This window comes from Gekko japonicus, unplaced genomic scaffold (assembly GCF_001447785.1).
Source record: "Gekko japonicus isolate JY-2015 unplaced genomic scaffold, Gekko_japonicus_V1.1 scaffold52, whole genome shotgun sequence".
Lineage (NCBI taxonomy): Eukaryota > Metazoa > Chordata > Lepidosauria > Squamata > Gekkonidae > Gekko > Gekko japonicus.
Window position 1 is genome coordinate 1,635,348 of NW_015168653.1, and position 17,365 is coordinate 1,652,712.

Genomic DNA, 17,365 nt, shown 5'->3' on the forward strand with positions numbered 1-17,365 from the left:
TTGTCCATGCTAGATTACAAGAAAATTTGATAGTGCTTTCTCCATAGGTGAACATCTTAGTGTGAGTAAGGTGGCTATTTGTATTTTATGAATTTCAAATATTTAAAATAATGTTATTTCCCATCAAACATTGAGATAATTATTATTTATTTTTCTTTCTTTTTTCTCATTTCAGATCTATTTTTTGTAGGGTCAGTTTTCTGTATTTAATTGTTCAGTTAATGAAGTGTTCAGTTTGGTTTATACCACTGAGGAAGGCCTTGTGCCAAAATGCGTTTGTTATTGGTTCTTACATATGGAGACAATATGTACTTTTAAACCTATATTTTTGTAAATTGACATTTGTCTTGATACTGGAATTAGGTATTTATATGCTGAACCACATGAATGATTATTGTTTTTAATCATATTTTAGCATTTCTATATGCATTATTAAATTAAGTACCATTGTTTTGTACATTCGTACTATTATCATAAGCCACTTAAAGCCTAGGCATGCATGCTGTTGCATTCTGTCCTGTCTTATGTTTGATAGTGTAACAGATACATAGTTTAACAGTAGAACAAGTGGTGGTCTGTTGGTTCATGAGCGGGCTGAGTGTGTGTGATTGTTGTAACTGCTCTGGAATTAGCTACCATTGTCATTTTGGCATTGTAATAAAGCCTTGTAACTACACACCATCCTGGAAGCTTTTCAGCTGTCATGGATGCAGCTGTGACATTTCAAGTTCATATGCCATTGTTTCTGTAGAAAGGATGCCCTGTATGCACACAGTAGCATGAGGGACCTGTCCCTCATTGTTGTAAGGCAATGCGTTATCACAGCTACTGTGGAACTGCAGAGGTGGTGAGCTAGTTTGAAAACTTTATTGTTTTGGTTTACAGGCTGGCTTTTATTGTCTGTAGCAGTGCTGCCTTACAAATAATGCTGTCTTCAAAATCAGGCTTTTACTCTAATTAGTTGCTAGGGCAATGAGATGGATTAGGTCAGTCTTGCATTTAAAAGATAAAATCTATGAGGAATATTTTCCGACTCTTGAAAATCAGGCACTTCTTGCTATTTTAAAAGATGTACTGTATTGCTCTTCTATCGTGATGTGATGGCAATGCAAGGCACTTACGAGGAAGGAGAAATAAAGGAACCAGCAGAGGATATGGCAGTGAAGTTAAAAGAACAATAACCATTGTCATAGGCCAAGTATCTTGCAGTACAAACTCTTGAAAAAAGGAAGGTGTTTAGTGGAGCTGAGAAAACTAAGTATTATGGCTTTTGTCATGAGTGTTTGAGATTGCATGGTAAACAGCCACTTTAACGGAACCTTGGAATTAAAAAAAGGTCTGGATTCTCAGTTTTTTGTCTGTTTCTTTTGAATGCAAGGTACAATGGAAAAATGTTATGGCACAGCTCTGCTTAGATTTCCTGTCTACTCAAATTTGCTGTCAGCCCTTGATTATAAATACTGGGTTTTTAGATTATCTTAAAGTTTTCTCAGTGGATTGGTTTTTTTATTATTCATGGGTTGCTGACATTTTTCAAGGCATATTTTGTAAATGGCTCTTGTTTTAAAGAAGGATGTCCTTTGTAAAGAGGTGAGTGAGGTAAGATTAACCTTATGTTTGGATAGTGCTATTTTTGCTACAAACAGGAAGAAATATGTATCGTATCCATGGAAAGACAGTACTGAATGTAGGAAACAGGTGCGGCTGCAACCAATAGAATGTGTGCCTCAAAAAAAAAAAAGGCTAAATATCTTGTGCTAATAACACATCCTAGTGAGACTCCTTTTAAGCCATCTTAGAATTGTAAACAAAATCAACAAGATTCATAAGTTTTTTGGGACATAGCACACTGCGAATTAATACCTGTTGTTATTGACATACTAAAGAAATACTACTAGTAAAATGAAGGAATTTTGACAGATAGCAAAAAGATGGCTAAAAAAGAGGCTTTACAGCCATGGAGGAATGGTACCTAGAGATATTGGGGATTCTGCATCTGAGAGAATATTTTTGAACTGTTTGAGGCTGTGACACAGATCAATTGCAGCAGCTGCCTGGCATACTATTTCTGATTTTGTATCACCCTGGATATGTCCTTTGACTGTTAAAAGATAGTGAATAGTGAGCAGTTTTTACTTATGTTTCTCGATATGTCTTACTTTTCTGTACAGGGAGGTGTGCTGAACATTGCAATAAAATCCTTTTCCGTAACATTTTCAAAAAGCATGTGGATTTTTTTGAAACTCAGACTTCCTTCTCCTTACTTTAAAGAGATTACAGTCGTACAGTCTTAAATTGCTGAACAGGAAACTGAACTGTTCTGATTACAAATGCCATAGAAATTCCCACTATTATCTGTATTTTATAAGTAGACAGTCTAGGAACATGAATGTCAGGGACTGCAGTATAAAGTCAGGAACATTACCAGTAACTCAAAGTGTAAAAGTATGTGTTGGGAAATTGGTGCAGTATAATTCTGATTTAAAAATTAGTGCAGTAAGCTACTTTGCTGGTTTTATTTGATTGAAAGTAAATCATTTAAAAAATTTAAATAGTCATAAATGCAACTTATTTTTGCAGTTAATACTACTTTTTCTCATTAACAGACAGCAATACTGACACGACAGCGTCCATATATATGCTCTACGGTTCCTGACAATGCAGAGAAAGAAGCTCATAGCTTATTTGTAACTGAGGTAATGCCACTTAATGTACATACTACTAAATGCTCACTGTTTTGGTTGGATCCTTCCAGTGTTCCATTGGTGCAAAAGCAAAGAGGGTCAATCTTGTGTGTGTGTGTGTGGGGGGTGGATTTGCATCTGCTTCTGCTAATGAAAAGCTGATAGGGTCCAGATCTATGTGCTTAATTATATTACAGCACATATATTTGCCAAACATTTCCTAGATACAAAACAGTTTGAAAGGTGAGCATGGTCTTCCACTTGGAATTTAGAACAAAGCGTATATAAGAAATCCTGGAGCTACAGTTTGAGATGAAAGTACTTCTAGAGCACTGTACTTGGTGGCAGCAAAATCCTTTTAACATGGGTCTAGTTATTTATATAATGCATTTTTAGTAATCTTTCAACCAAGAGCTTTGTTAAATTAAAATAGTTTAATAATACAAAATAATCAGCCATGTCAGCACCATTTTCTTTCCTTCAGCCTCTTACAGCTACCATTTCCCCCACTGTAGCACTGGAGCTCTTTGGGGTTTCTCTTTTTAGGGGGTTGCATCAGCAGTTGCTATAGCACTATAATCCAAAACAACAAGAACACAATCAATGTAATATATTTTTTTAGGACAGAAGAAATGATACATACCAGTATGCAGGCTTTCAAGCTCACCAGAACTATTTATCAGGCCAGATGTTTCAAAATATTTTTATTTTACTTGTGGAGCAACATAGTGCTATAACATCCCTATAGCACTATAATCATTATTGATTTTTTTAACGCCCTCCAGTTCTATAGTAAGGAAAGTGGCAGCTAATGGAAGTGTGCAGAAAACTCTAGCATGTGGCACTCCATTACTGTGTTTGTAGCATATTCAGTATTGGCTAATTGTACATTCAGCTCTACTCAAACCTGCAGTATTTCCAGTCCTCCACCCAAATTCTTATTAAATAAAAACAGACACAAAAGATTTGGCAATTTTGTATAAGCCAGATAAATATTGTGTCATGTTGAGTTGGCATTTCCATGGAAAAACAAACAAAACAATACTGATAGTTTTATAGACAGTATAAATCTGTGTGTCCAACAAGTCCTCTTTCATAAATGTTTCCTAAATAAAGAATTGCTTTGGTATTAAGCCTTATATTATTATCCTGAGTAGATTCAGGTAAGAATATTTCAAATACCTTGTCCTCAAAGCACTGACAGGTATAAATAACATATGACTAACAATGTTCATAGGGGATAGGGAAGACAACATATATTCATTTAATTGCACACACTGTCACTGCACGGTGTAAACGTCTTCTGGCTTGGCTCAGTCATTTTCCGAACGGCTGCTTGTCGACCAGGCTTCAGGACCTGTATGTCAAATCGCCACACTGCCACTGTCTGGCCGGAAACATCCACTGCAGGGATTTTTGTAGCCGAGAAGTTCTTCCGCCTTTTCCAAACCTTGACCAGGACGTCCCGACCGTCAGCTAACACCCTCCCACAAGGGAGATTGGTGTGCCCACCCTCTCTAAGGAGTGGTTCCCATTTTATCGCCGAAGCTTTCGAATCGCTGGGTGGACAATGAGCTGGGGACAACAGGCTGGCTGCTCACACCAGTGCGGGGCTCGAACTAACACAGTTCGGATGTTAAGACAGTGGGATATACCCACTGTGCCACCGCTCAAATAAAGACAACAATATCATATCACTTTGTATCCTTATAGATGTTTCCATGAATTGTTTAAACATCTGGATCAATAATATGTTTAACCACTAAATATTCATTTCTTTTCTACTATCCTCTGGAAGTTTCTTTTCACGTTCTGGTTACATGCCATGCCAGAACATTACAAATGCACCCCAGCTTGTCATTTCCATCTCTCAATACTTTTATTACCACTGGAACTAATCTTTCTGTGTGTGTTAAAGTGCCATCAGGTTGTTTCCAACATATGATCCTATGAATTAATGTCCTTCCAAACATCCTCTTGTTAACATCCTTGCTCAGGTCTTGCAAACTGAAGACCGTGGCTTCCTTTATAGAGTCAATCCATCTCATGTTAGGTCTTTCTCTATTCGTGCTGTCTTCAACTTTTCCTAGCATTATTGTCTTTTCCAGTGACTCTTGTCTTTTCATAATGTGACCAAAGTACAATAGCCTCAGTTCAGTCATTTTAGCTTCTTCAGAGAATTCAGGCTCAATTTGACTTAGAACCCACTTATTTGTCTTTTTGGTGGTCCATGGTATCTGTAAAACTCTCCTCCAACACCACATTTCAAATGAATCAACTTTCTTCCTGTCACTTTTCTTCATTGTCCTACTTTCACACCCATACATAGAGAAGGAGAATACTATGGCATGAATTAACTTGATCACCAGTGACACTTAAGAATCTTTTGTAGCTCCTTCGTGGCTGCTCTTCCCAGTCTCAATCTCCTTCTGATTTTAACCTACCATAATGTGTTGATTTAGACACTAATGCAAAATCCCAGTCTTTTCACTTTTTAAACTGTCACATTGTTTTCCTGTACTTTATAAGATGAAAATTGTGTGGTTCATCTTGTTGTATAACCTCTGAACAAGGCTAGCCATGAGAGCTACTAAATTAACTTTTATGACAAATTTGTTACTGACATAACTGTTGTATAATGTTTTTGACTGAACTCACAAGATAAGCTAAAGCCAGAGCCAAAATAAATGAGAACTGTTATGTTAGTGCAGCATGGGTGGAGTGCAAATGTATTTCCTCTATTTGGGACGGCTACACTTCAAGAACAGAGCTTAAGTTTAAGACAGTTCTGTCGCCAGATTAAAAATAGAGCCATATGATCCAACCATTTCTTTCATGATATATTTTTTGATTGAATGTTTAGAATAACATATGAGTGAGCTTTTAGTTTTACAATTGTATTGTTTCTAAAAAATGGTAGCCTTCACTTTTAGTGATGTCAAGTGCTTTAAAACTGGTAACAGAAGTTCATCAAAGTGTGTGTTCTTTAACTGGCACTGTGTTAAAAACTATAGTTTAATCAAAAGGCCCTTTCACTGCATGAGAAAATTACACAGTATGTAAATAATTTCTGCTAAACCTTTGTACTGTATGCTCTCTCCTTTTTAAAAAGTGCATTAAAACATACAACTCAGACTGGCATGTTGTCAATTATAAATATGAAGACTACTCGGGAGAGTTTCGACAGCTTCCCAAGTGAGTAAAATTTTCTACAATATATCCTGTATACTTACAAAAAGGTTGCCTTTACTGTTGGCTTCCATATTTTGTGCAAAATCTAGAAATATGATCTGAAAAAGTGTGCATGCACATGAAAGTTCATACCTTGAATAAACCTTTGTTGGTCTTAAAGGCGCCACTGGACTGAAAACTTGTTGAAGTGGCAAAAACATTAATAGCACAATTATGGAAAACAGAAAAAATTCCAACCCTTAAACAATGTTTTTCAAAACTATGGGACATCATAGTTGATGGACAAGATAGCATCTCAGTTGCTAAATGCAGATAACCCTTCCAAAAATGCTGCTTTGTGGGAAAATGGTTTGCATTTTTTTACTTATGGTACAACAGTTGAACATGATCCTAGTGCCTTACCTACTAGATATGCAGATTTCTTGTTTTATTAATTTGTTCACAGAATGTTATACGTGTGTTTATTGTTGATTGTGTGATTATTGTTGTGATTTTTGTTGATTGTGTGTGTGATTATTGTTGATTGTGTGATTATTGTTGATGAGAAGGGAGCACTCACTGGAGAAGACCCTGATGCTGGGAAAGATTGAAAGTAAAAGAAGAAGGGTATGGCAAAGGATGAGATGGTTAGACAGTGTTATCGATGCAACAAACATGAAATTAAGCAAACTCCAGAGCACGACAGAAAACAGGAGGGCCTCAACTGTGCGGCTGAACAACAACATTGTTGTGCACAATGTTGTATACTATTTAAAATTTGTACAAAACATTTAACGTTTTTCTTTATTAATCTATTGTAATTTTGTAAACTTTGAAATAATTAAAAACTTGTTGAAGTGGGAACTGCCACACATGTAGAGTTTTGGAAGAGCTCCTTCTTACTGCAATTTCCAGGATATGTGCAAAGGTGTTCCTAAAATGAAAGGGATTTTACAAAGCTGCAATTGAAACTGCATGAATAGGTACAATTGGAGGAGCACCCTTATACATACAAAGGTATTTTGTATGCATGTATGGGGCTCCTTGGTTTTAGAGAAATAGCATGCAGCATGTAATCTAAGTGGCAAATTAATGGAGCCTTATTCCCTTCTGATTTGACACAAACTTTTTAAAATAACAAAAAGTGCTAAATCTTAAGGCTACTGTATGAATGAACAATTTAGATTCAAACCTAATGTTAAAACTGCCCCAGATTAAGATTTTAAATATTAATCATATTGATAGAACACTAGATGCATTCAGAGATCATGTTCAGTATGAACTTGACTCGTTGCTGGGATAGACTCGTCTTGCTTGTCTTTCTTCCCCTTTCCTTTCTTGCATGGAGTGCTCTGGGGGGAAATGGGATGATGGAATCCTGGTTTAAAACAAACTTCAGTTGTTCATGACATACAAATGGAGGTGCCTGAGTTAACAAGTTAGTTTTTCCTTACAAACTGAGATTCTAAACCAATATTTAGTCTGGGTTGTGGGGGGGGAGTGTGTGTGTGTGTGTGTGTGTGTAGGGAGAAATTAACTCTGGTTAACTCAGTCATCTGCATTCATAAATTGTAGATAGCCATACTGCCTGGGATTGGGGGCCTTTCAGGTTCCCCAACTGCAGGGGGTGCTAAGGAGCCATTCTCAGTGTCCACTCACAGAGTTTGCAATTCAGGCTTGACAGCTGGTCATTTAATGGCCCACTGCTTGATGGTCAGATGGGAAATAGTCCTAGGGTGGGAGGTGAGGGGCAAAGGGATGAGTCACAATTGTTGTAGAGAGAGAGGTAGGTGGAAGAATGTAGAATGTGCCATACAACATAGAATCCAGGTAGACCTGTTAGTGATGTGAAAGGTAAAGGTGGTCAATCTGTTGGCATCAAGATTGCCATTCTGGTCATGACATGACAAATATGTACAAAATGTTGTACCTTTTCTCCCATAACTATGGGTGATGTCTGTTTTGCTATCTCTTTGCAAACAAGCTTTTCAGTGAGAAGATCCAGGCAGTTCTTTAATAAGTTAGATTTGTAATAAGGATGTTAGGATGATGTCATGCTTGGCATGTACTTTAAAAAAAACAACAGCAGGCACATCTATGTATATGTTTTTTCATGTGTATGCACATTGAAAAGTTGTGGCCATCTGTGTGTGAAGTGGCATTGATACTGAAGTTTCTGTTATGAGATCTGGGCTTTTTCCCCCTCCATAGCAAAGGAACCAAGTTGGAAAAACTTCCAGTTCATGTGTATGAAGTTGATGAAGAAGCAGATAAAGATGAGGTAAGTGTATGATTTCTTGCTTCATTTTGCTGTTCAGATACAAAAATAGTAAGGTAAAAAAATAAATACTTGCAATAGAAATTACTAGTATGCCTGAAGCATGTTGAAATGTGTTGGATGATGGGTCACTTTGTTTAATGATCTGTTTTGGGCACTGGAAGCATTTGGGTGCACATGAAACTCTGATTCTCAGAGAAGATTTCCCATTAATTTCAGTGGTTAATCTACTTCATTCATTCCTTTGATCCTGTATATCGGGTTCATTCACAGAGCTTACTGGGAATACAAAGGAGCTCCCCTTAAGTGCCCACCTAGAACTCTGGATCAGAATGAAATGGATGAAGTTGATAACCCAGGGGGAGTAGCTTGATGGTGATAAACTATTATACAGCTGCTGACAGGACCTTTCTTACATGAGTCCTGTTGTTACTGACCATAATTGTTTTTAAAAAATACCCAGTATCTACATTTCAAGTTATGGAGCCTTGCTTGTTGAAGAGATGCCATAGGTACCATAGACCAGCTAACTTTTAAAATTACAGTACTCCTTTGCCTTCATCAGATTTTGACTAGTTCACATAACGGATTGGGGTACAAAAATACCCCATGAGGATTTTTTTTACAGAAAAGCAAGATCAAGGGAAGCACTTTTAAGTGCTCTGGAGAGATACACTCCCTACTGACAACCTGATAACCTGGATAGCATTTATAGAGATGTTATTTGGGCAGAATAATACCCCGAGATACTAACAGCATTAGAAATCAATAATTTTACATGTTTGCCTTTAAAATTTATGGAAGTTCATGTTTTCTAACATCTTAGCTTCAATCAGGGGTCATTTCGTAGAAAAAGAGGTGCAGGAGCTCATTAGCATAACATTTGCATATGCCAGACCCCCTGTCATCACCGGAAGTGTGTCAGAAGGCAACACCCACCGCTCAGGCTCCACTGGATGCTTTTGGATTGCTAACTATGGGGGGGATGGGGACACGTGCAGATCTGTACAGAGAGAGAGAGAGAGAGAGAGAGAGAGAGAAGGAATGGAGGGAGAGAGGAAAAAAAAAGGGAAAGAGGGAACGAAAGAGAAGGAAAGAAGGAGGGAAAGAAAGAGGACAAAGAGATGAAGAGGGAGGGATCCATTGTTCCAGTTTCCCCAGAACTTCATCAGGCTGGATGTTCAGTACAAAAAGTGTGCCATTTGGGGGAGAACAAGATATTTCCCTGCATGAAAGGGGAGTCTCTGATCTGCAGTTTGTAGAGTCTTACAGTGGAACAGATAAGGTTTTTTAAATCACTTTCCCTTAGGGACTATAAAAATCAGACTAGGCAGATCCAGCAAGTACATTCTCAGGATCGTTTAACACAGATCAGTTATGCATCAATTGTTAAGTGATTCTACGCAATCTGGTTTTGCAAAGTTAGCACACATTGGTGGACTCTGGAGGTTCTAGGGTTTTTTTTACAAAAGATCACACAGAAATGAAGCCCCTTCATCCCTCCATTACAGAACACAGGAATTAGTAGCACAGCCCCTTTTCACAGTCTAAAGGACACATAGAACAGCTCCACACAGACTGTGGGTGCATCCTGAGAGTTTACAACAGCAGCAGTGTCATGTATGAGTGAGAGAGGCCAGTGTCCTCTTCTTGTCTTACCTAGCTTGCTGATGCCTTCCTGTGAACAGGTGTTTAGGGACACACATCTGTCGGTCACACTTCAGGGACAGCTTTGGGGAACCTTTTTATAAGCACAACATGAGATACATTGACTCGATAAAGGAAGCCGTGGTCCTCAGTTTGCAAGACCTTAGCAAGACTGTCAACAATAGGATGTTTTGGAGGATATTAATTCATAGGGTTTTCATAAATTGGGAGTGACTTGAAGGCACTTCACACTCACTCACTCTCACACACACACAGTTAATGCAAGTGCCTCTGCATTCATAGCAGGAAATGTCTCTGTGTGGAAGCAGCACATGTGGTCTTCTTCCTTGCCAGCCCCCTGTAAAGAAACCCTGCTGCTAGTTGCCTTCATGAAATCCAGATTGGTGGAGAAGAGAAGAAGGTTTTTCTGAGCAGTAGCATCTTCTCTTTGAAAATTATCCCCGGGAAAACCACCAGGCTGGCTCCAGAAATCAGTTAATTTTCAAACATAAATGCATTTTAGGAAGAATGGAAAACACATTTGAAATTGCTAATTTTTTAAAAATAAATTGTGAGAACAAGTAATACAATCTCTGATTTTCTCTCTCAAACAGAAAAACACAAATCACAAAGCATTTTGAAAAATCCTGTTAATTGTGATGATGAAATTTAAGTCTCTTTAATGTTTCCATTTCAGGCGCATCAGAATCTCATTTTGCATGCCTTTTCTTTAGCAAATTTTGTCACCAATTCCTTCAGGTCAGATTACTGTTCTCAGATTACTGTTTTCAGGCATGGTCTTGGTCCTCAGTCATGCCCACAATTAAGGCTGTGTCAGCACCAGCCTTTTGATACTGTCCATGGGGTTTTCTTGGCAAAAATACTGGAGTGGGTTGCCATTTCCTTCTCCAGGAAGCAAACTTCAGAGGACGGCGGAAGACCGGAAGGCCTGGCATGATCTGGTCCATGGGGTCGCGAAGAGTCGGACTCGACTGTGCGACTGAACAACAACAGCACTAGCAATTCACCCTGCGTTTCTTTTTTTTTTCTTGGCCCCTCCTTGACTCTGCACTTTCAGTTTCAATTCATCTGTTGTAAACAGCAGTACAGGAACTGCTTGCAAATGCCTGTACCAGGCTGTCATGCTAAGTAACCACTGCAAGAAGATCCACTTGTGTACAAGTTTTCCATGCCTGATACCCATACACAGTGAGTTGGTGCGCATACTTGTGAATACACCTGCTAATAGGTAGGTGCATACCTGCAAGCAGATCTACTCAGGAGTAAGCACTCCAGCTTCAACTGGCACACGGCAGAGAAACCATGTCGTTTGTGATGTTGGTCTAGATATGGAAAGGAATGTGATGATGTCCGGATATCATTAATACGTTTCTCACTGCCCGGCATAGTAAGATGATGTTTCTGTCTTTCACATGGGCTTCTTAGGGTGCATGCAAGTCGCGGACCATTCATAGCAGCTGCTTTTTCCCTTCAACCCAAGCCAGCTCAGGGAGTATGGATGGTTTCAGCTTGCTTCCCTTGACAGGAAGCTGCAACTTGTGTACTGCTCCCCCACCCCATGCCCAATTCTGCCCCCAGGCTCCCCAACCGGTGGGCAGGGTCCCCTGTGCCAGCTAGGGCAGCAGAGAAAGCCATTAGGAGGAAGAAGGAGAGACAAGAACTTTGTCTACAGGGAACAGACGTTTTAGAACCATTTAATCCCAACTCCCCCCGTCAAAAACACTCACTCGACAGCTGCATTTCTCTCTTCCACAACTGAAAAGTATTTCCCCCCCATGACTTACTTGTGAGTAAAGCCGGCTGCAACATAGCTTTTTGCCCTCCTGTTGCAGCTCTGAAGCCTTTCCTCTTCTCTTCGGCCGGTCCTCTCTCCCGCCCTTTTCTTCTCTCCTGCCCCCTCTCCTTGCTTGGCCTCTCTAGGAAGCCACTCGCTCACCTTAACCCTCTCAGTGCTGTAGATGAATGAAGGAGAAAAGCCCTCTTCTCCCTACAAGGCACCGTGGCCAGACCTGGACTGATGGGATTGACTTCATCTGGGCTGCCCTCCTAAGTGAAATACTAGAGTTACTTCTCAGCATGCTCAAACGGATCCCCCTCCTGCCAGGCGAGGATCGGAGGCTCCCAACCCCAGTCCCCCCCCCCCGCACGCCTTCCTTGCCTTCCTAGGGATGAGCCTGTCCATAGAGTCAGGTGAGAAGCAGCAGAACCAAGTTCAAGGCCAGCATCACCTTCTTCTCCTGGGTCTCAGCTCTGGTGTGCTGGCCCACTGCTTCAGAGTTTCGGCCCCCCCTCCCAGCCCCCAGGACTCTTCGGCTCACCTCGGAGGCCAGGGGATGCTGCCAAAGTTGCCTGGAGGCGCGCAGCATGCCGCACGCATAAAGCCTGACACCAACCACTGGCGGGGGCAGCCGGGAACGTGCACAGCCCAGGCATGCCCCCCCATCTCAGTTCCTTGCAGAAGGGGGCAAAAAAAAAGCCTGCACTCCTCAAGGGAGGGGGGGGGTGCCGGCAGCTCTTCCGCCAAGAGCCTCTCCCCCCTAGCCGAGCAGGCCGCAAGGAGAGGAGGACCAGGTGGGAAGCGACAGAACCAAGTTTAAGTCCAGCATCACCTTCTTCTCCTGGGTCTCAGCTCTGGTGTGCTGGCCCACTGCTTCAGAACTCCCCCCCCCACCCCCAGGACTCTTAGGCTCACCTTGGAGGCCGGGGGAGGCTGCTAAAGCTGAGCAGGGCACAAGGAAAGGAGAGGGAGGGGCGGCAGGCAGGCACGCAGGCCAGCGCAGCAGGAAGTGAGGAGGCGGGACTGGCTGGCAAGCTGACGGGGAGACACCGACAGCCGCAGGAGCCGGTCCTGCGGCAAGTCGAAGGGCCACTTGGGAAGAGGCAGGCCTAGGCGGGGGGCGGGGCGCCTTCCATCACTGCCAGAGCACTGCTCTGGCCTGCTCCGGTTCGAAACGAGCCCTGGCTTCAATGCATAGTTGTTGCTTAAAATTGGGGCAAAAGATTGCTCTATAAAGGAACAGTACTTGTATGAGTTTCTCAGTATCCAAAAACAGAGAGAGGAGAATCTGCTCAAAAGAAACATTGTACCTTATGTGAAAGTGTTTACAGGCCTTGTATGTTTGGATAGTATGAAATACACTGAGTTCTGCCACACACACACACAAAAAGTTATTAGGAATTTGTCTTGGAGTGAAAATATTGGTTACCAGTTTAGTACTGGATTCACTTCAAGGTGTTGGTAATAACCTTCAAAGCCTTACATGGCCTGGGACTGACATATCTAAGGGACCGCCTCTTCCCATATATGCCTCAAAGAGCATTGAGCTCTAAGGATCAACATATTCTGGTTGTCCATGGCCCGAGTGGCATCCGTCTTGCCTCGACCAGGGCCAGAGCTTTCTCTGCCCTGGCCCCTGCCTGGTGGAACATGCTCCCTATTGAGATCAGGGCCCTGCGGGATCTTCAATTCTGCAGGGCCTGCAAGATGGAGCTGTTCCACCAGGCCTTTGGCTGAGGCAGTGGGCATCCATATATAGCCTCCCTGAGGTCTCTGTCACCCACCCACCCATCTGTACCAATGGGCCAGAAGCTCTCATAGCCCGCTGTTAAGCTGTAACCACCAATTTTAATGTTTATATTGTGTTTTTAAATTTTTAATTGTATTTATTGTAATATGATGTTACCCGCCCTGAGCTCATTGGTGGGATGGGTGGGGAATAAATACAATAAATAAATAAACCCCAGAATAAATTTTTGGGGGGCTTTGGGATTCCCCCCCCCCCCATGTTTGCTAGAGTATTAAAAGTACAGGAATGGGGGGAAAGGAATTCTACAGATATGGTACCATGGATTCTTTTGTAGAGAACCTGAGCAAAACAAACCCACAGGCTGGCTTTGTATTAGATGTGTAATTTAATCTGTGCAATGTGCAGTGTGCACTGTATTCCATATTAATTTTATTTGGAAGTACACCAATGTGGCTTGTAAATAAGATCAGTTTTTATCTCTGTTATTGGGTGCATAGGTGGTGATAGCACTAGACCCTGTTGTGCTGCGCTTGTGCTGATTAGTTGTAGTTCTTGGACAGCTATATAAGCATCAGTCCAGACACTAGCACTGCTGGTGCTTACCTTTAAAGCCCTGAATGGCCAGGGTCCGGCTTACCTAAGGGACCGCCTCTTCCCGTATGTTCCCTCAAGAGCACTGCGATCGGGGAATCTCCATCGCCTTGAAGTACCAGGCCCCTGTGTCATGAAGCTGTCCCACACCAGAGCCAGGGCGTTTTCGGTGGCGCCTCCTACCTGGTGGAATGAGCTCCTGGAGGAGATCCAGGCCCTGCGGGACCTTGTACAGTTCCACAGGGCCTGCAAGACGGAGCTCTTCCGCCAGGCCTTTGAGTAGGAGCCACCACCGCCACTATTTCATCACCGAGACACTATCTTCCACCTACCGCAATGTGAAGGAGCGGTGGGTGTCGCCCGATTGAAGTCTGGAAACAACACTCCTGGCGCTCATGTCTTTAAGAAAATCTGCCATCAATGCGATTGTTGTGCATCTTGGGTATTTTAAGTAATTTATTGTAGCACTGTTTTTAATATGCTATGTAACATTGTTTTATTGTCTTATATTTTTAACTTTAATTGTTAGCCGCCCTGAGACACTATGTGTAGGGTGGGATACAAGTCGCAAAATAAATAAATAAATAAAATAAATAAGTGTCTCACATCAGAGTGTCACAGGAGAAGAGTGTTCAAGGCTACAACCCATAAAATAATTCACTTAGCAGCAGGATTTATAATATATTGGGAACAGGAGGGGAAGGGAAATAAATAGCTAATAGTACTTTTACAGTGTTGTGAACTGCTTTGAGGACTTTTCAGCTGAAGTGTGAAAAACAGAATGTTTATTTTGATGTGGATCTCTTAAACTACAGTTCTCTAATCTGGAGCAGAAACTAGCAGAAGTATAATCAAACCTCAATAGCGAATACTAAACAAATAACATTTGAAAAGGTCATTTGTTAATACGGATTACAGATATTTATGTAAGAGGTTGTATGTGGCACAGTGATCATATCAGCATTCAGTGTACTTTGTTTGATTCAAAGTGATTGGAAACATGCCCTGTATGTAACTGGGATAGGGAAATGACCTGATCTCCAGGAACCAGGAAACAACTTTCTGTTGTAAAATTACTGCATAATTGGCATCTGTTGCTTTCTATTGATTTAACAGATGGTGTGGTCTAAAGTGCATTCACAGTTCACAGTAGATGGCTGATTCTCATAACCCTGCCTTATGTGCTGAAGGAAAAACGTGTAAAGGCAGCACAGTTGGATCTAAAATAGTAATATCAAAAAGTACAGAACAATTTGCAGAGAAGTGAATAGATTGTCAAATAATGCAGTGTTCATGTGGGTTGTGGGGTCTTTTTGTTTGTTTCTTTCTTCCTCATTTTTTGAATACCTGGTGGTCTAATTTGGGTTAAAGTTTGAATGGTGAAATCTTAATTGATATCATCATTAAAATCTTTGTCAGAAATTGCCATCAGCGTTGCTGGTAGAACTTAGCTATTATGTTACTAATCTTAGAGTGGTGCTGACACATCAGAAATATGAACAGGTCCTCTCGTAAAGGGGTACTGATTCTATGGTGGAAGCTTACAGTATGTGCCCCACACAGCACCCTTAAGATCCAGCAGAATGTTGGTATCTTGCTACTACTTGGAGAACTAATTACATGAGGCACTGAACTGTGTCAGGTCAAACCTGGGTTTCTGTTTATGGGGCATGAATATATATGAAACAAAATATACTTTTTTTGCCAGAAAAGGGAGCTGAGGATATTGCTTGTTTCTGCAAGCCCTTTCTGGTAGTGAACTTGAATGTCATGTCTGCATAGGAAAAAACAGATACAAATAACATTCTGTTAAAGTGACATAAAAATTACTTTGTTTTAGCACGATGTAGTCTTTTTAGTCATGGATTTACATTCTGTTACAGATTGTTTTGATATTTTTAGAAACCCATGTAAGCACATATAAGTAAAGGACTAAATGCTGTCTCTACTTCTTTTTAAACAGGATGCGGCATCCTTAGGGTCTCAGAAAGGAGGCATTACAAAACAAGGATGGCTGTACAAAGGCAACATGAACAGTGCTATTAGTGTGACTATGCGGGTATGCTTGATCTCCTCTACTTACAAACTCTTAGTGGATTGCAACGATATACCCAGTTATACATTTGTTAAGTGCTACTGATTTCAGTATCAGTTGTGGTTCTGTAACGTTTTGTAGCATAGTGGCCAGAATCCAGAGGCTTCCTTGGAAACTGACCGCAGCTCATCCCAGTTGATTTGCAGTGTTCCCAATCTTTTCAACCCATTGCTTGAAAAATCAGAAACATACTGCAGGTTCATTCTCCCTTCCCCCTCCCCTTGTTATGTGATTCCTTCCATCCTTTTTTGTTCCTCACCAAGGCATAATTTGCCCAATCTGTGTATAATGTCAAACTATGGTTTGCCGAGACACAGGAAGAGAGGGAGGAAAGCTACACGCATGAGCCTGATTACTGGACACAACTGGCCAAACCATGGTTTGGCAGTTACATGTGAATGGAGCAAGTGTGTTAGATGATGTTGTAAGTACCTGGGGAGTATTAAGGATTGGAAGGCTGAAGTCCTCCTTAAGGGTGACAGGTTGGTCAAGGCAAAATCAAAAGAGCTGAAGTGTGAATTCACACACCCCAGGGTAATGCTGCCACCAGTCCCCATATTACCCCATTAGCCAGAGACCAAAGAATTAAGCCTCTAGCTCTCATGAGTCTAAGATCAAGAAGTCAACCCTTCAAGCTACGACCCTTACAAGTTGAGTTCCAGAAAACAATTATTCTGGTAGCTGTAGCTAATATGGGCTAAAGTACTGTATTCAGATTGAAGCTCCAAAACCCAAGAACACCACAAAATATGATTAAAGTGATTTATTAAAAGGTTGAGCAGGAATATAAAATAAAAGAGCAGTAAGGGTAAACCAATGAAGCTAAATATCTAACCTTAGCACTTTTACAAGCATTGGTTCTAAATCCAGATGCTACCTGGCATGAGTCCAATATAGTTTCAGAGTCCAAGTCCAAACACTTGCTCTTTTCACCCAGGCCTACCCAGAATCAAGAAGTTAGATTGTTATAGAGACAAAAGGTGAAAACTAGACTGAGGCCCTGGTCACACGGCAAAGTTGCCGCGGGAGAGGCACGGATGGTGGGCGGATTATCCGGGCGCGATCACACCCCAACATTTGGGTAGTGGAGCGCACCCGTGGCTTACCGCCGACAATGCGCGTTAAAAAACTAGTACCTCCAAGGTACTAGTAAACGTTTGCCATGGGCTGCCTCCAGACGCCCGTGGTGTGATCGCGCCGGCACGCAGCATTCCCCTCTGGTCCCTTGTTTACCTGCCGGCGCCGAGGGAAGAACCCATGGTGTGCCGCTGGCGTAATCGCGGATCAAACTGTGCTGGGGCAATTAGCCATGCCTCCCCCCGCGATATCCGGTCCGTGTTACCGGGGCCTA

The 17,365-nt window shown here is 41.5% G+C and overlaps 1 protein-coding gene across 5 annotated transcripts in view; it reads left to right on the forward strand.

Annotated features, from left to right (window-relative positions):
- Nucleotides 1-17,365, forward strand: part of DOCK9 (dedicator of cytokinesis 9) — a 172,875-nt gene that overhangs the window by 64,900 nt on the left and 90,610 nt on the right. For all 5 annotated transcript variants that reach the window (XM_015415110.1, XM_015415112.1, XM_015415108.1 and 2 more), the window contains exons 3-6: nucleotides 2,607-2,696; nucleotides 5,797-5,879; nucleotides 8,067-8,136; nucleotides 15,883-15,978. In XM_015415110.1, the coding sequence (XP_015270596.1) occupies nucleotides 2,607-2,696; nucleotides 5,797-5,879; nucleotides 8,067-8,136; nucleotides 15,883-15,978 (339 nt within the window). The remainder of the gene's footprint in view (nucleotides 1-2,606; nucleotides 2,697-5,796; nucleotides 5,880-8,066; nucleotides 8,137-15,882; nucleotides 15,979-17,365) is intronic.